General features: G+C 44.8%; 1 protein-coding gene across 3 annotated transcripts in view; it reads left to right on the top strand.

Annotated features, from left to right (window-relative positions):
* The window catches only part of MOB3B (MOB kinase activator 3B), a 241897-nt gene that overhangs the window by 166619 nt on the left and 55540 nt on the right, over nucleotides 1–19738 (top strand). For all 3 annotated transcript variants that reach the window (XR_826432.1, XM_010853339.1, XM_010853338.1), the window contains exon 3: nucleotides 3188–3390. Coding sequence is in view for 2 of the 3 variants with exons in the window: in XM_010853339.1 (XP_010851641.1) it covers nucleotides 3188–3390 (203 nt within the window). In the remaining variant the exon portion in view is untranslated. The remainder of the gene's footprint in view (nucleotides 1–3187; nucleotides 3391–19738) is intronic.

Below are 19738 nucleotides of genomic sequence, written 5' to 3'. Positions count from 1 at the left end.
CCCTAGCAGCTGGTGAAGGGAAAGGTAAGTGCACCTGAGGAGGCTCAGGCTACTCGGGGAGGAAGGGCTTGGGAGCTGGAGGTGTGTGCAGAACCCCAGAGCAACAACTCCCGATTTCAGGGTGCTGGGTCCTCATAGACAATCCTGGATCCAAAGCCCTCCATTCTCCGCTGGCTCTGTGACCTGGGGCAGCCACTTAATTTTCCAAGTCGGTTTCCTCATTTGCGAGATGGTAACAATATCAGTACCTGGACTTGTTAAGTGTTAGTCGCTCTGTCGTGTCCAACTCTTGGTGACCTCATGGACTGTAGCCTGCCGGGCTTCTCTGTCCATGGAATTCTCCAGGCAAGAATACTGGAGTGGGTTGCCATTTCCTTCTCCAGGGGATCTTCCCAACCCAGGGATCAAACCTGCATTGCCTGCATTGCACAGACTCTTTATGGTCTGAGCCACCAGGGAAGCCCAAGACTTCAGCGCTCAGTAAATGTTGGCTTTTACTCTCAGCCCCAGATCCATGATCTAAGGCACTGGCCAAGGAAACGCATCTTTCTCGGGGCAGCAGAGTATTAACTGACCTCTTAGTACCTCGGAGCTGTGGCTCCAGAGGGAGTGGATTTTTTCACCCTTCTCTCCTCACCCCTTTCCTTTTTAAAAAATTATATATCTGCACCACCAAAAAGTAACCTTGAGATGCCTTGTTACATTTAGCCTTTAAGCTGTGCTTTTATCCTTGGCAGAGAGTCACATGCCAGACATAACCAGATCTGTTAGATTTTATTTATTTATTTGGTTGCGTGGGTCTTTGTTGCAGCATGCAGGATCTTCATTGTGGCACACAGACTCTTTAGTTGTGGTTCATGGGCTTAGTTGCTCCGAGGCATGTGGGATCTTCCCAGACCAGGGATCGAACCTGCATTCCGCTGTATTGCAAGGCAGATTCTTAACCACTGGACCCACTTGGCAAGTCCTAGATCAGTTGTATTTTAGAATCAGACTGACTTGGTCCGAATCCCAGCCCTGCCACTGTTTACCTAAGTGGCCTGGAGCATGTTCATCTGTGTTGGTGTTATTCACCAATGATGCAGGACTAGTAAACCCTACATCACAGACACGTTGCCAAGGTAACCCATGTCAACCCCTTATATTGTCTCAGTGTTGTTAAAGGACTCCCCTTCTGTTGGGAATATTCTTGAATGTGGATGAAGGGAGAGTCCATCATCTCTAGGCCTCGGGCCTCTTTGAAGGCTCCAGATCCTCCCCGAGCCTGGCAGCAGTGGTCTTCACCAGCCCCTTTTCATCAGAGGAAGCCATCCATCAGCTCTGGGAGGGGCTGCCCTCCATCTTGTCCCAGCTTTGCCTCACCCCACCCCTAAATACCAGCATCTGTTGCCCAGACAGTCAGCTGCCAAGCTGTGCCCCAGTCTCTCCCTGTGGTTCATTTGATATGTTGCCATTTTGTTCTAGAAGAAAAAGCCAGTATCAATGCTGGGTAATGGGGAGGCAGACCCTGCCTCGGCCAACTGCCAGCTGTGTTTCATCTCTCATCCCCACCCAGGGGTCCCAGGCGATCCCATTACTGATGTCTCTCACCAGACAGCTGCAGTTAGGACCCAGCAGAGGCACGGACAGCAAAACTCCAGGCTTCCTGGGGACGAGGGACATGCCCTGAGCACCACTCTACAATTCTGCTGAAAAGCAGGTGGTCATGTCTACCTTTTCCTGATAAGGGCTCCCTTATAACAACAGCTAGATGGTCCAGATTTTAAAAAGCAGAGAGATTCGCGGGGTGGTGCTTGTCATTCCCATTTAGCAAGCTCTTACCACGTGCTAGGCACTGTAGGAGGATTTTAGACATGTTGACACTCTCCTGGCTATTTAAGAAAGGCTCTATTTTCTGGGTATCGCTTCTAATCCTTACAACAGTTGGTATTTTCACCCTACCTATGGAAAAACTGAAGCTCAGAGAGGTTAAATAACTTGCCTGTAGTCATACAGCTGGAAAAGGAGCAATACAGGAATTTAAAGGCTATCTGACTTCAGAATCTATGATGTCACTACCTAAGAACTGTGTAAATAACGAGAGCTTAAGCAGTGTTTGAGATGGAGAAAGAAAGTGGGCTTGGGATGCTGCTATTTGTTGCTCTGACCAAGCTGGGAGTGGTGGTCATCAGACAGGAAACCTGCATGATTCCTTTGACCACCCACCCAGTCTGTGTTATGAACAACAACCTCCAACTCTCACCTTCCTCAAGGATAGGAGGTGACAGTAACTGTCAGGCAAAGTTTCCATGAAGTTTTGTTGCATTTTCACACCCCAGAAACAGTGGATCTCAGGAAAAGTTTAGATCAGAATTTGCAAACTGGTAGTTTTCAGGACAAGTTATCCCTGGTAAGATGTTTTGTCTTGACCTGTGGTATATTTTTTTAACTTCAGGTTAATTGCTATCATTTTACTATGATTATTATTATTATTGTTCCCTTTGGCTGCAAGGCATGTGGGATGGCCAAGGAATGAATCTGCAGCCCCTGCAGTGGAAGCTCAGAATCCTAACCCCTGGATTGCCAGGAAAGTCTCGATATCATTTTTAAAAACAGAAAACCAGATAATTCACATAGAACCCCAGATTTCCGAATCATCTTGAAGAACCAGAAGATCTAGCAGCCCCAGGCCCCTGTCCCCACATGGCCACCACCGGCTGAGTTGTGCACTGACTGCTTCCTTTGATGAGAAGGGGCTTTCGGATTTCTGTAGCCCCCACCCCTCCCTGATACTCGGTGTCAGGAATGCCAGTCTCCCTGGAGCATCACCCTCCTCCTGCCAGTTTTCCTACATTAAAGATAAGAGGAAAAAGAACTTTCCTGGGCTCTATGAAGTGGGAAAAGTAAAAAAGAATACATGTTTCAAACTAAAAATCATTAATTGTGCATGTCTGTGTGTACCAAAAAGATACCACCAAAGAAGGAAACCTGACCCTCTTCCTTCATTTGTTTCTTTTTCCTGATTGTTGGCATTTGAATTTAACACCATTTTGGCCACCTTTTCAGGCCGTGTCCAGTGCGCCCACGTGGGGCGCATCTGCAGGCTGGCCCGGGAGACTAGTCCTGGGCTGGTCTCCCGCCTGAAGCATGTGCTCGGGGCCCGCCGGAGCATCCCCATCATGCTTTTGTTCCCTCTTCCCTTCTCTAGGTGTTCCCTTCCCAAAGAACTTCCTGCAGATCTGCAAGAAGATCCTGTGCCGCCTCTTCCGGGTCTTCGTCCACGTCTACATCCACCACTTCGACCGGGTCATTGTGATGGGTGCCGAGGCCCACGTCAACACCTGCTACAAACACTTCTATTACTTCGTCACAGAGATGAACCTCATAGATCGCAAGGAGCTGGAGCCCTTGGTAAGTGTCCCCGTGTAGTGGCCACACCCAGGTCACCCCAGGAGGTTGACCATTTGTCACAGAACACTGCCATGCCCCTGCTCTGATGGCCGGCTGCTAACTGGAAGATTGCAGAATTGGGCAGGATTTAGGGGTCAGGTAAAGGTCAGGATATGCCAAGATGTGCACAGCATTCAGGGGCTGAGATTGTCATGGTTTGGGCCAGAGGGAGTAGCTTTTTAAAAAATAAAAAAACAACTTTTTCTTTTTGAATATTTATTTGGCTACGTCTGGTTTTAGTTGCAGCATGCAGGCTTAGTTGCCCATGGATGCAGCATCTTAGTTCCCTGACCAGGGATCAAACCCTCATCCCATGCGTTAGAAGGTGTATTCTTAACCACTGGACCACCAGGGAAGTCCCAAGAGTACCTTTAATTCTCTCTTACTTATTTAACCCTGTAAATGGGCATTTTGAGTTCTGTGTCATCTGCTACAGAGGTTTCCAAAGAAGGTAATAAACATTTCTTCAGTTGGTGAATAAATATTTAGCACCTACTGGGTGGCAGCTGCGAGACACACACAGTTAAGTTAAGCTGTCTTTGAGTAGCTTTTACTCCAGGGAGAAAGAGAGGGGAGCCCAAGATGAGAATACAGTGTCGTGGGGACTTGGCTTTTTATACTGAACCTCTTGCAATGCAGTTTTAATGGAATATGTGAGAATTGAGAACACTTGGTTGAAAACACTTTACTCTTATTGTTTAGGCGAATGAGGAGTTCTTTTATTTTCTTTATAAGCCATCTTTACAGCTGGACTCAAACTGTGCTTTAGAAGTCAAGGCCCCTAAAAAACCCTGCATCTTTTGTAACATGTATCATACTATGGATACCCTCATCACAGCTATCTTTAACAGCTCTATTGAGTGCTGTCTTAGCAGTATAATTACAGTGCTTTATGGAAAAATCATGCTTTTTCTCTAAAACAGTTCAAAGTGGCAGTTTTGGTAAACATAACTGACAGAGTAACTAACTTTGATCCAAGTCCGCTTGAACAATGGCCAGAGTGCAGGGGCCAGGCTAGTCTTTTGCTAGCCTGTCTTCCTTATTCTTTATGTACATTTTATTTGTTTGTTTTCTCAAAGATTGATTGATTGATGGATCTAATTTTTTGACTGTGCTGGATCTTCACTGCTGCACTGGGGTTTTCTCTAGCTATGACAAGTGGGGGCTACTGCCTAATTCTGGTGCATGGGCTTCTCACGTTGCAGACTACAGGCTCTAGGCATGCGAGCTTCAGGGGTTGTGGCCCATGGGCTCATTAGTTGTGGCTCTCGGACTCTAGAACATGGACTCAGCTGCTCCCCAGCATGTGGGATCTTCCTGGAGTAGGGATTGAACCTATGTCCCCTGCTTTAGCAGGTGGATTCTTAACCACTGGCCCACCAGGGAAGTCTCACATGTTCTTAAAATATAGGTTATAATTTATGTCTGGTGAGGCCAGCAGATCAAGAGATGATGCCATTAAAAAAATAGTTTGTTTTACTCACAGATCCGCAAAGAAGGGGGCACACCACGGCATGAGAGCCAGACAGGAAGGACACAGGTTGGAGGGAAAACACGGCGCCTTTGTAGTGGTTTCCCTGGGAAGGAATGGGCAAGGCAGGGTAACAAGGCTAAACATGGACTGATCTGAATCATTTCAGAAGGTTCTGGGGCAAAGGGGCTGCCCCAAGCTGTTCACATGGCCCTAGGGTGATGAGAGAAAAGGAATTTTAGCCCTAAGTGTGAGCAGCCATAGAGGAGGCGGTTTGGGGAGTGGGCCCTGGATTGGTTAGTTTGTATTGACTGGTGAGTAAACAGCTCAAGGATGAGTTGGTTACTATCTCTAGAAATTGGTGAGTCCTGATCAGGGCCATCCCTCCATTTTTAGCAAGGCCCCGGATATTAAAGAATCAAAATACAAAAACCAGAAGGCATGTTTAATGCATGTTTAGAGTTCCTGTATCTGGCAAAGAAGACATTAGGGAATGAACAGATGTTTTATACATCACTTTTAGAGTTTCTCAACTTGAAATCTATTATTAATATTGTGCTTTGGTACAGTTCTGGAACAAAGTAAGACTTACTGGGTCTTGCGTTATATCACTGGCTAAAGCATTCACTTTCTTCATTTTCTTTCACAACCACTTTCTAGAAAGCTCTTGGAAGGAACTAAATTGTCTCCAAATTCAGTTGGACATGTAGTGTGGAAAGAAGCTAAAACATATCATGATGGAGTTTTGCTCATTTGTAGAAAGGCTATTTTGAGTAAACAGAAAAGGTTGTGCAAATAGCAAAGGGAGTTAAAAGCCTGGAAGGAATTGATAAAGCTAGTTTCAGGAAATGTCTAGGACAGAATGGACAGGGGTGGGTGAATGAAGAGACTAGAGCAAGCACTCTCATCTCCAAAACATAGGTCTGCTTCCGGGGAGTTTGGTTCACTTTTGTTCAGCTGATGTGTTCAGGTGGAAGGGGACACCTTCCCTAAAGGTGCTCTTAGAGGAAGAGATTCTTCCCAACACCCATGTTTGGGTTTCTCTGAGCCAAAGGAGCAGAAACAGCATTTGGAGAGAGGAGAATGTTAATTTCTTCTTTACATATGGAAATATGAAGGTCGTTGTAAGATAGAATTGAGTGTAAGCTAATAAGTAGAGGGAATTACACCTGACAGTTCAGCGGTTAGGACTCGGTGATTTCACTGCCAGGGCCCAGGTTCATTTCCTGCTCAGGTGCTAGGAACCCTCATTGCCAGGTCTGGTGAAGATTTCAACAATAGGCCACCCCATGTGCTGTTATTGAACTCAGCCTCATTCAGTTCAGTATAGTCACTCAGTTGTGTCTCTTTGCAAGTCCATGGACTGCAGCAAGCCTGGCCTCCCTGTCCTTCACCAACTCCAGGAGCTTGCTCAAACTCCTGTCCGTTGAGTTAGTGATGCCACCCAACCATCTCATCCTCTGTCATCCCCTTCTCCTCCTGCCTTCAATCTTTCTCAGTATCAGGGTCTTTTCCAATGAGTCAATTCTTCACCTCAGGTGGCCAAATTATTGGAGTTTTAGTTTAAGCATCAGTCCTTCAAATGAATATTTAAGACTGATTTCCTTTAGGATTGACTGGTTGGATCTCCTTGCAGTCCAAGGGACTCTCAAGAGTCCTCTCCAACACCACAGTTCAAAAGCATCAGTTCTTGAATGATCAGCTTTCTTTATAGTCCAACTCTCACATCCATACATGACTACTGGAAAAACCATAGCTTTGACTAGACTTACTTTTGTCGGCAAAGTTATCTCTGCTTTTTAACATGCTGTCTAGGTTGGTCATAGCTTTTCTTCCAAGGAGCAAGCGTCTTTTAATTTCATGCCTGCAGTCACCATCCACAGTGATTTTGGAGCCCAAGAAAATAAAGTCTGTCACTGTTTCCATCGTTTCCCCATCTATTTGCCATCAAGTGGTGGGATTGAATGCCATGATCTTAGTTTTTGAATGTTGAGTTTTAAGCCAGCTTTTTCACTTCCTCTTTCAGTTTCATCAGGAGGCTCTTTAGTTCCTCTTTGCTTTCTGCCATAAGGGTGGTGTCATCTGCATATCTGAGGTTATTGATATTTCTCCCAGCAATCGTGATTCCAGCTTATGTTTCTTCCAGCCCAGTATTTCTCATGATGTACTCTGCATATAAGCTAAATAAGCAGGGTGACAATATACAACCTTGCTGCTGCTGCTAAGTCACTTCAGTCGTGTCTGACTCTGTGTGACCCCATAGATGGCAGCCCACCAGGCTCCCCTGTCCCTGGGATTCTCCAGGCAATATACAACCTTGATGTACTCCTTTCCCAATTTGGAACCAGTCCGTTGTTCCATGTTCAGTTCTAACTGTCACTTCTTGACTTGCATACAGATTTCCCAGGAGGCAGGTCAGGTGGTCTGATATTCCCATCTCTTTAAGAATTTTCCACAGTTTGTTGTGATCCACACAGTTAAAGGCTTTGGCATAGTCAATAAAGCAAAAGTAAATTTTTTCTGAGATATTTGATCTCTGGTTCCTCTGCCTTTTCTAAATCCAGCTTGAACATCTGGTAGTTCCCGGTTCACGTAGGGAAGCCTGGCTTGGAGAATTTTGAGCATTACTTTGCTGGTGTGTGAGATGAGTGCAATTGCACAATAGTTTGAGCATTCTTTGGCATTGCCTTTCTTTGGGATTGGAATGAAAACTGACCTTTTCCAGTCCTGTGGCCACTGCTGAGTTTTCCAAATTTGCTGGCATATTGAGTGCAGCACTTTCACAGCATCATCTTTTAGGATGTAAAATAGCTCAATTGGAATTCCATCCCTTCCACTAGCTTTGTTCATACTGATGCTTCCTAAGGCCCATTTGACTTCGCATTCCAGGATGTCTGGCTCTAGGTGAATGATCACACCATCATGGTTATTTGAGTCATGAAGATCTTTTTTGTACAGTTCTTCTGTGTATTGACACCTGTTTTTAGTATCTTCTGCTTTTGTTAGGTCCATGCCATTTCTTTTCTTTATTGTGCCCATCTTTGCATGCAATGTTCACTTGGTTTCTCTAAGTTTCCTGACGAGAGCTCTAGTCTTTCCCTTTCTATTGTTTCATTAACAGTGCCCCAAAGTCTCTGAACCACCTGTCTTACTAGTCTCTTATGGTCCAGGAAAATATCCCCTCATAGTGTGTCTTCCCATATCTAGAGTTACACTAGTACAATCATTGATCTCTTATAGAACTATATATCATCATTATACCAGACATTCAGTTACACATATGGTAATGCAAGAAACAACAATTTTGTAAAGCAGGCAATATAAAAAATAAGTTAGCAGATGAGTGAGGTCATAAGTAAAAATATAAGTCAAGAACTTTGCTCCCCAGAAATAAAACAAACCAAAAAAAAACAAGCAAGTAGAGAAAACTTTCCTTTGCATCAGAACACTCTCAGTTACAGCAGACCCTTGAACAACACAAGTTCAAACTGCATATAAAGTCCACTTATACGCAGGCTTTCCTGGTGGCTCAGATGTTAAAGAATCTGCTTGCAGTGTGGGAGACCTGGGATCGATCCCTGGGTGGGAAGATCCCCTGGAGAAGGGAATGGCACCCCACTCCAGTATTCTTGCCTGGAGAATCCCATGGACAGGGGATCCTGGTGGGCTACAGTCCATGGAGTCACAAAGAGTTGGACACGGCTGAGAAACTAACACTAACTATACCTGATATACTGTATTACTGCACCATCCAAGGTTGGTTGAATCTGTGGATGCAGACCCATAGATACAGAGGAAACTTGGTCATGGAGGGCCTAACTATACACGAGACTCGGATTTTCAACAGCACAAAGGGTTGGGTCCCCTTACCCTCACATTGTTCAAGGGTCAACTGTATTTTCTACAACTGAAGAAGGGCCCCCGGGATTCGAACACCCAACAGTGCCAGGTGCTTGAAATCTGAGTCACAGAAAGGCCTGGGACAACCCAGTGTTCTAGAGAAGAGCCTCTTTGGGGGCATGGGGAACAAAGAGTGATTGGATTGGCCAGGAATTATTAACAGTGGTTGTGAGCAAGAAGGAACACCAGTTTTCTTCCCAGAAGTTTATAGTTCTTTAAATTCTGCTTGAAACAGTAGCCTTCTTACCTGTTTTGTTAATTTTAATTACAGGGAGATTAATTGCAATGCTTGTACATATTGATAACAAGTGCTTTTAATGCTTAACTGTTTGAAATTAGGTATTCATTTCCCACAAACCAAAACCTGCAAAGTAACAGAAAATGATATTGAGGGTGTTTCTAAAGACAGTCATTATATATTTTCAGTCTGGATACTTAGCACAGTTCAGGATCCATTAAGAATACTGCACCGTGGATTGTTATTACTGAAACGAGCACTTTCAATAATTGACAGTGCTTGAACATGAACTTCCAATTCTACTATTGCCAGTTATTAATTTAATATTAATTATTAATTTAATATTTAATAACTTTATGATTTAATATGTTGACAGTAAAATCAGTCATATCAAATGAACACATTTTATTCAATTTGCATATATCAATTACCCTAGATATGCAAAGCAAGTTACCCAGATGTTCTCATTGTATAAAAAAGATAAGTTTTTGAGAATTGACAAATGCAGTCTAAAAAATACAATGAATCTCACTCATTTTTTGGCCCTTAAAGGATTATGAAGGAGTCAGGCATTTGGCTTCCTGTTCTAGTGCATTCTTTAGAATCGAATGCAGCTAGAGGCCAGAAGGGCAGCACTTCTCCGGCCAGTTTCCTTTTGAATATCAGCAGTCCCAGAGTTCCCACACCTCCAGTGGGACATTCCTAATGTCGTGCCTTGGGATTCCACAGTGTAGAACACTTAAACCCCACCTCGTGTTTCTTTCTGCCATGTTTCCGCCAGGCACACCCACACTCCTCTGCACCCAGAGCCCACTGTGTTGCTTTGTCTGCTGTGGGCCAGCTACCCCGCACGGGTTATGTTGAGGGCCCAGCATCCCACAACGGTAGGAGGTTCAGTCTCAGACTGCTTAAAGACAAGGATCAGACTCTCTGGGTTCAAGCCCTGAACCATTCATTCACCAACTTGCAATCTTGAGCAAGGCTTTTCAAAGCCTCATTTTACTCATTTGAAAAATAGGTATATATTAATAGAATTGCTGATTCAGATGGTAAAGAATCTGCCTGCAATGTGGGAAACCCCAGTTCGACCCCTGGGTTGAGAAGATGCCCTGGAGGAGGAAATGGCAACCCATTCCAGTATTCTTGCCTGGAAAATTCCATGGATGGAGGAGCCTGGCGGTCTACAGTCCATGTGATCAAAAAGAGTTGGACACAACTGAGCGACTACACTTTCACTTTCAAAATTTAAACAGGTTAGGTGCTTAAGAAACTTGATAGGTGCTTAAGAAATATTGGCTGTTGAATGAAATAATGAATGTACAGTAACAATAACGGTAAGTTGCTCAGTCGTGTCCGACTCTTTGCGACCCTGTGGACTATAGCCTACCAGGCTCCTCCCTCCATGGAATTCTCCAGGCAAGAGTACTGGAGTGGGTTGCCATTTCCTTCTCCAGGGGATCTTCCTGACCTGGGGATTGAACCCAGGTCTCCTGCATTCCAGGCAGATGCTTTAACCTCTGAGCCACCAGGGAAGCCAGTGACCAGCATATAGTAAGCAGAGTTACCCTAATTCTACCTTCCCTGGCTCACATGGCCTTTTGCCATCCTGGGGATCTCCTCAGTAGCCTTGTAACAGATATAGTTCATTGTATTTGTATCAGCGTCTTCCGTGGGTTGTCAGCTCTTTGAGTTGATGTTGTTGATGTTGCCAAGTACATAATAGATGTTTAATGTGGCTTTTTTTCTCTTTTTTATTTTTTAAATTATGATAGTATGATAACACATTTACAGGAGACTTGGAAAATACACAACAAGGTTACATTTAGTTCCACTAAATATTACAATTATTTTTTTAAGTAGATAAATTAAGATTTTTAGTTGGAGTTTTAATATCAAACTCTTGAAAATTAATAGAATGAATATACAGTGAAGTGGAAGGCTATAGTAGACCTGAAAAGCACCATGAACCACTTCAACATAATTAAGATTTATACAATTTTCACACAACAATAGGATACAAATTCTACTCAAGTTCCCATAGGCTGTAATCTAGGACACACTGGAACATATCCAGGTACATAAAACAAGGTGCAAAAATTTCATAGTCTAGTGGTATTGAAAAGTAGAGACATCATTTTGCCAACAAAGATCCATAGCATCAAAGCTATGGTTTTCCAGTAGTCAGGTCCAGATATGAGAGGTGAACCATAAAGAAGTCTAAGTGCCAAAGAATTGATGCTTTCGAACTGTGGTCCTGGAGAACACTCGAGAGACACTTGGACAGCAAGGAGAGCAAACCAGTCAATCCTAAAGGAAATCAATATTCATTGAAAGGATTGTTGCTGAAGCTCCAACAGTTTGGTCACCTGATGCCAAGAGCCAACACATTAGAAAAGACCCTGATGCTGAGAAAGATTGAGGGCAAGAGAAGAAGGGAGCAACAGAGGATGAGATGGTTGGATGGCATCACTGACTCACTGGGCATGAGTTTGAGCAAACTCCAGGAGATAGTGAAGGACAGTGAAGCCTGGTGTGCCGCAGTTCATGAGGTTGCAAAGATTCAGACACAACTTAGTGACTGAACAACAACAAAAACAGAAGTATTGGAATCATACAGAGTCTTTTCACTTATCACTGTGGAATTATTAATATGTTAGAAATCAATATCAAAAGATGTTTGAAAATAACCAGTTTATTTTCAAGTGCCATTTTCCAAGAGAGATCTTTGACTTAGCCACTGAAGATGCTTAATGTGGTTTTGAATCAGGAAGAGTCCCTGGAGGATGAGGCCCCTCCGTTTAAAGGGGTTACACACCATCATTCCTTCTCTGGTGCCATCCTCATCTCAGAACATGCCTGCAGACCTCCACTTATCCACTGTTGGAAATAAAGCTTCATCCTACCGAGTTAGTAGTTGAGACTAAAAGCAAAATGAAGTGTAGAGCACTGAAGAGATAGATGCGAATCCTTAGTATCAGGTCTGCCAGAGAACGATGGAACCTCAATTCCCAGTCAGTTCTCTGATCTAGACCCCAATTATAGCTCCTGGGAGGATGTCAAACACTCTCGCACTGTGTGTCCTGGTGGGCCAGGTCTACGGTGATGCAGTCTCCTGGGTTTATCACAAAAAATCCCATCTCCTGGGAAAACCCTCCATCCCTGGTGAGGGGGGACAGTAGGCCACTCTGTCAGGCCTCCGAGTGGGAATACAGTTGGGATTCAGAAGCAGGGAAGAGGTCACCCTGGCAGCCCAGTGAGGAAGGCCAGCACGTCCGTCTGTGCACAGGGTCTGCCTCACGGCTCCCGTTGGGACCCGCTGGTCAGCAGCAGCCTGGGAACCGGAGACACACGGGATTTCACTGAGTCTCTAGCAGGGAGGGGAGGCTGGAGCATTGACAGATGTGACAAATGATTCTGTTCTCCTGTAAAGGCAACAGCTGAAGATGATTTGAACTCGAGCAAGTTCACAGTCAAGGAAACGAGCCTAAATGATGCTGGTAATTAGCAGATGGGCCAGGCGCTGATTGAATAAGCAGGCTGCTGGCTGGCCGGGCTGCCTGGGAGTCAGCTGACAGAATGGCGCTAATCAGGCGCAGTCATTAGCCAGCACCGGGAGCAACAGTGTTTTGTTAGCTTTTCACTAAAGACAAAAGCAGACTCAGAGAGGGCTGTTAGCCATGCAGAAGCTGGTGAATAAAGAACAGAGGAGGGCGGAGGAGGAGAGAGGTTGGCGAGGCAGGCAGGAAAGACAGGAGTGTTCTTGTTCATCGTGATGACCTGCTCACCCCTGGGTGACCTTGGTCCAGCACTTTCACCATCTCTCTCCAGGGCTCCACTGCCTTGTTTCTAACAATGATTATACCGTCACGTGTCTTGTAGAGGAGCTGCCACGAAACCAAGAGTTAGCACAGGGCTGTTCTGTTACTTTATAGCAGAGCTTCCCAGGTGAGGCTAGTGGTAAAGAATCTGCCTGCCAATGCAGGAGACACAAGAGATGCGTTGATCCCTGGGTCGGGAAGATCCCCTGGAGGAGGAAATGACGACCCACTCCAGTATTCTTGCCTGGGAAATCCCATAGATGGAGGAGCCTGGAGGGCTACAATCCATGGGGCTGCAAAGAGTCAGACATGACTGAGCACCTGAGAACACGTGGGCCATGAGTCTGCATGCGTGCCAAGTCGCTTCAGTTGTGCCTGACTCTGTGTAACCTTATGGACAACAGCCTGCCAGGCTCCTCTGTCCATGGGCCATAGGAGCTTTTACATTAAGTCAGTGTTTCTCAATAGGAGTCCACACACGGCTGCATCAGAATTTCTTGGAGGTGATATTTTAAAATGGACTTACCCAAGCCTCACCCCAGATACACCAAAACAGAATCATTGAGGTTAGTGCCCAGGACCAAGCACCCCAGATCTCCACTGCAAACTTTTGAAAAATAGCTAGCCATGTATTTATCTGGCTGTGCTGGGTCTTAGTTGCTGCACATGGAATCTTTAGTTGCAGCACGCAAAGTCTCAGCTGTAGCATGTGGGATCTAGTTCCCTGAGCAGGGATCAAACCCGGGTTCCCTGCACTGGGAGCTCAAGGGCCGTAGCCACTGGAATCCCAGGGAAGTTCCTCCCTCTCAAATACAATGTGCATATGAATCAACTGGGCATCTCACCACAGTGCAGATTCTGATTCTGTGCCCCTGATAAACACTCGGTTCATTTTGCCCGCAGGTGATCTCAGTGCTCCTCTGAGGGGGGCAAGACTCTAGATGACAATTACTCTCAAGTTAGGAAATTTCTCTTGTTAGCACATCATCTCTTCTTCTCGAGGATGGGGGTGGCTAGCTCAGTGAGGTGGGAAAGTCAAGCCAAGAAGAAAAATCTAAGGATCTGTTTTGGCCAAGAATATTCCTCAGGATGTTGATCCCAAGAACTGATCAGTGAAAAATGGATTTTCTTTTCTTGATCAAATGAGTTTCCAAAATGCTGTATCACCCCCACCCTTTGAAGACCCAAGATTTACAGAGCAAAGGCCTTGCGAACTCATCCAGTGAAGAAACTGGTTCAGTTTTCTGTAGCACCATCCCCACTCCCAATTTAATTGCATTTGGCTTCCTTGCCTCCACCCTGCCCCAAGCCCGCCCCCACCACTGCTGATGGGGTGAGGAAGAAAGAAGACTTAGAGAGGGAGACGGGAAGTAAATAGGTCCTCATACAGGAGGGCCTCAGGGGAAAAAAAGTGACTCAGCCTCATCCCTTCTCACTCCTCAGCCCTCCCACTTCACCGGTGACACCCCATCATTCAGTTGCCACTATGTGCATGGCACACATGCATTTTCAAGAAATAAACAATAGCTCCATTTCTTGAGTTCCACATGTTTCGCTACACTCTTGACATGTGTTATTCCATCTGCTTCCTATACTCGTTATCTTTACTTCAAACAGGCGTGGTGGGTGATTTCTCAACATCCAACCCATGTTCCTCTCCATCTGTCATTACTCTCCTTACTGCCATCTTATCACCCCCAAGCTTCCCCAACTCTCCCAGTTTGTAGGCAGTGACTCTTGGCTGACGATTGAGATTCATGCACCAAGTGATTTTAGGCTTCAGCCACCAACACTGCTTGAAAAATGGGTGCTTTAGGACCAGATGGAAGAACAGCAGTTTGCAGACCAAAGACTTGGAAAGCCTTGTCTCATACAGACCCAGCACGCCTCATCTCAGCCCAGACACGCGATGACCTTGTGTTCCCCTAAGAGGTGGCCAGGGCATGCCCATGCACGCCTGGGGGACCCTTGGTGGGTGCAGTAGCCAAGGCTGGCCTGAAATGGCAAGATCAGGTCAGGACTGTGAAAAGAAGCAGAGCCTCTCACATGCGCCAGAGCCACTACCTCAAACAGCTAGCAAGGAAGAGCCATTGTGAGGCTTCTGAAAGGGCCTTTTGTTTGGCAGCATCATCTGTGCAGAGGCCTGAGGGTTGCTTCTTGTCAGGCGGGTTCTCTCACTTCCAGCCAAATGGTCCCAGCATGGACACAGGCATTGGAGAAGAAGGAGCCTGAGCCAGCGAGTCTGGCCGTTTGGCCTTGACAAGCATGCTTCCACGATAATGTTGCCGCAGTCGTTGTCTGATGCTGAGCAAGGCATTTAATGTCTCTGGGGCTGTTGTCTGTATGTGAACGCAATCATACCAAGAGTCCCCCCAGCGTGACTTACGGAGAGTATCATCTTTGACACAGTGTGTCTCCAGCCTTATTGTCTCTGGTCCAACGTGACCTTTCCTTTTTGCCTAATGAAGTCTTCGTGAGTTAAGACTTCCCTGGTGGCTCAGATGGTAACGTGTCTGCCTGCAATGCGGAGACCCGGGCTCAATCCTCAAATCAGGAAGATCCCCTGGAGAAGGAAATGGCAACCCACTCCAGTACTCTTGCCTGGAAAATTCCATGGGTGGAGGAGCCTGGTAGGCTACAGTCCATGGGGTCGCAAAGAGTCAGACACGACTGAGCGACTTCACTTTCTTTCTTTCATGAATTAAAGCCTAGCATGCCAGCAGAGCGGGTATACCTGGCATGGAGAGTAGCTGGAGAATTGCATTTGTGGGACTTTATCAGTTTAGATGGCATGTGCGTGTCTGTGTGTCCAGCATGGCATCAGCTAGGGGTGGTTGTTCAGGGCAACCCAAATGCCCACAGCTGAGTGGAAGAGCCTGCCAGAGACCATTTTAGGAGCTTTGGCAGACATGTTCTAAAGTGTCAATTTGAAAAATAGCACAGGAATGTGGGATTATTTTCAATGAACTGCATTGTGCCGAGTTAGTGGGCTCAATGGGGCAAAACCTGCCATATGTCTTTGTTAGTCCCGTTTATTCATCCTTTTCTGATGTCCAGAAAGCTTTTGCTTCTGGTTTATGGGATGGAAAATAGTTGGTTTGGGTTTTTTTGTTTTGTTTTTGTTTTTTAACTGGGTCAGGGTGAGATATGGTTTGCTTTATTTCAGGGCCTATAATATAATCAGTTAGAGTTGAATACGATGCCCATGGGAAAATCTCAGCACATAATATTAAGTAATAAAATCAAAATTCAAAACTGTATTGGAAAATCACTCTAATCATATGTATATCTACTAGGGTGGCAAGTAGAGTCATCTAATCATAGATGAGAAAGGAAATATGGCAAATACATGCCTATTGAACTTTTCAAGTTTTCTATCACAAGCATGTATCACTTTTATAATAAGCAGAAAAATCAAACATTATGCTTTAAAAAGCCTGACCAACAAAGACCAAAGGTGAACATGACAAGTAGGCTGTGGACCCAGGGCCAAGGGCTCTGAGTGAGCTCTGTCTCTGGTCCTGCCCCCTGCACCCCCTTCTCAGACACGCGGTGATGGAGACATTCAGAGAGGCAAGGTGGTCTGCAGGCAACAGTGACGCTGAGAGGAGTGGCCAGTGGTGGTACTTGCCCTTTCTGGATGCAGTTGGAGTGGGGTGTGCACAGTCACATGGACTAAACAATTTCCCAGGATATGGGGTGGTTCCTCCTGGAGTGGGGAATTCAGCCATCTTTGTGAACACTGAGGTGGTATCTTTATAGTGCCTGCGTGCTTAGTCACTTCAGTCTTGTCCGACTCTTTGTGACCCATGGACTATAGCCCACCAGACTCCTCTGTCCATGGGATTCTCCAGGCAAGAATACTTGAGTTGTTTGCCATGCCCTCCTCCAGGGGATCTTCTCAACCCAGGGATCATACCCAGGCTCCTGTATTGGCAGGCAGGTTCTTGACCACTAGTGCCACCTGGGAAGCCCCATGTTTAGAGTAGGCATACACTTTTCACGTTAAAGCCCCTTTTCTAAGTGAGAAGATCTAGAGCACATGATGAAATCTACAGATCACCCACATGTAACGTGTTCAGCCCTGCAGGGACAGGCTTTGTCTGGGCACCTCACTGCAGAGGGTACCATGCATGACTGATGGTTTTGATTGGAATTTCTCCCATCCAAATTCCTCTGCTTAACTAGATCTAAGAGATTTTTGTTTCTAAGTTCAAGTTTCAGAAGAGATTTGTTGCAAAGAGATTAATCCATACTGTGGACTGGTCTATATATAGATTAGTAAATGTAATCATAAGTGTATGTATTTACAATAACTACAAACAAATTTTAGCTGAAACTATGTTGTGGATCTAGAGTTAATTCCAATCCTTTCTTACTAAGGCATTAGCAAAACTCAAGACCGTAAGTGACTAACCTGGTCTCAATCAGGTTCTTGTTTTGTCTTTTGTGCACATTTTTCTTCTCAGAGAGGACCTTTTTCTTTTCCTGTCTCTCAGTTCAGTTCAGTCGCTCAGTCATGTCTGACTCTTTGGGACCCCGTGGACTGCAGCATGCCAAACCTCCCTGTCCATCACCAACTCCCAGAGTTCACTCAAACTCATGTCCATTGAGTCGGTGATGCCATTCAACCATCTCATCTTCAGTCATCCCCTTCTCCTCCTGCCTTCAATCTTTCCCAGCATCAGGGTCTTTTCCAGTGAGTCAGTTCTTCACATCAGGTGGCCAAAGTATTAAAGTTTCAGGTTGAACATCAGTCCTTCCAATGAACAGTCAGTACTGATTTCTTTTAGGATGGACTGGTTGGATCTCCTTGCAGTCCAAGGGACTCTCAAGAGTCTTCTCCAACACCACAGTTCAAAAGCATCAATTCTTCACCACTCAGCTTTCTTTATAGTCCAACTCTCACATCCATACATGACTACTGGAAAAACCATAGCCTTGACTAGACAGACGTTTGTTGGTAAAGTAATGTCTCTGCTTTTTAATATGCTGTCTAGGTTGGTCATAACTTTTCTTCCAAGGAGTAAATGTCTTTTTATTTCATGGCTGCAGTCACCATCTGCAGTGATTTAGGAGCCCAAGAAAATAAAGTCTGCCACTGTTCCCACTGTTTCTCCATCTATTTGCCATAAATTACTCTCCATCTATTTTGCCATCTATTACTCCATCTATTTGAAGTAATGGGACCGGATGCCATGATCTTAGTTTTCTGAATGTTGAGCTTTAAGCCAACTTTTTCACTCTCCTCTTTCACTTTCATCAAGAGGCTCTTTAGGTCTTCACTTTCTGCCATAAGGGTGGTGTCATCTGCATATCTGAGGTTATTGATATTTCTCCCACCAATCTTGATTCCAGCTTGTGCTTCATCCAGCCCAGTGTTTCTCATGATGTACTCTGCATATAAGTTAAATAAGCATGGTGACAATATACAGCCTTGATGTACTCCTTTTCCTGTTTGGAACCAGTCTGTTGTTCCATGTCCAGTTCTGCTGCTTCCTGACCTGCATACAGATTTCTCAGGAGGCAGGTCAGGTGGTCTGGTATTCCCACCACTTTCAGAATTTTCCACAGTTTATTGTGATCCACACAGTCAAAGGCTTTGGCATAGTCAATAAAGCAGAAATAGATGTTTTTCTGGAACTCTCTTGCTTTTTTGATGATCCAGGACCCATGTTTCATCCTTGTTCACACCATCTGTATCTCTGGATTGATCATTCCTTTGTAAATGGGTTGATATTCTAATCATTCAACAATTAGCTGCCTGCTTTAAATTTTTTAAGTACAGAATCTTGAAGCATTAGCATATATTAATAACTCATATTATTTCTGTTCTAATTTGCTATTACATACTTCTGTCTAATTCATATGTCAGATCATCTTCTAGTTCGGCAGGTACACCCAATATAGTCAGGTGAAGAATCCCAACACCTCCCAGCCACACTCTGCCTTCTTTCTTTACCTTTGCTGAGTGGGAATGGTTTATAGATAACTTCTGATTTTAATTGGAAGAGAGTCATTTCTAGTGCACATGCATGCTCAGTTGTCTGACTCTTTGTGAGCCCATGGACTATAGCCTGCCAGGCTCAACTGTGCATGGGATTTCCCAGGCAAGAATACTCGAGTGGGTTGCCATTTCCTTCTCCAGGGGATCTTCCTGACCCAGGGATCAAACTCACGTCTCCTGCATGGGTGGATCCTTTACTACTGCCCCACCTGGGAAGCCCATCATTTCCAGACCATTCAGTAGGTATTTATTACCTTCTGACCATGTACTAGAAATTGGGGCCACTGCTTTTCAAGGAATTCACTGGAAGTCTTCCTCCTATCCTGTCATTATTTTGACATCCTCCAAAGTATTTCTCCCAGAATCTACTAGTTCTAAGAGATGTCAGAGGTATTATGTGAAAAGGGGGGTTGCATGGTCCAATAACTATGGGAAACAGTGAAATAATAAAACTATTCTGGTTTCATTAATACCCTAATATGGATCCTAATCCCCCAAGCAAGATATAGAACATACAGATATATGTGACCAGGGAATTCTTTCTCTCCAGAGTACTTTGTGGATCTAAGGCTTTGAAATACCCTTTGGGAAATTCTACAGTCACCTTTTGTATTACAAAGCCAGTCCTCTTCGGGCTGCTGAGGGTCTGTTAATAAGCATTTATTGAAAACCTACTATATGTCAGAGACTGTGCTGAGTGCCAAAGTGACCATCAAAGATACATCTCCATTCTTTAAGGAGCTCATGGTTTTAAAGAATCATATCTTTCAACCCACATTAATTAGAATTGCACTGCCCAATACACTAGCCACTGGCCACTTGTGGCTATTTACATTTAAATTAATTAAATAAAAATTAAAATTAGTTTCTTAATC

Source organism: Bison bison, unplaced genomic scaffold, assembly GCF_000754665.1.
Source record: "Bison bison bison isolate TAMUID 2011002044 unplaced genomic scaffold, Bison_UMD1.0 scf7180017864326, whole genome shotgun sequence".
Lineage (NCBI taxonomy): Eukaryota > Metazoa > Chordata > Mammalia > Artiodactyla > Bovidae > Bison > Bison bison.
The sequence above is the reverse complement of the archived record's forward strand: the minus strand, read 5'-3'. Positions and strand labels throughout refer to the sequence as shown.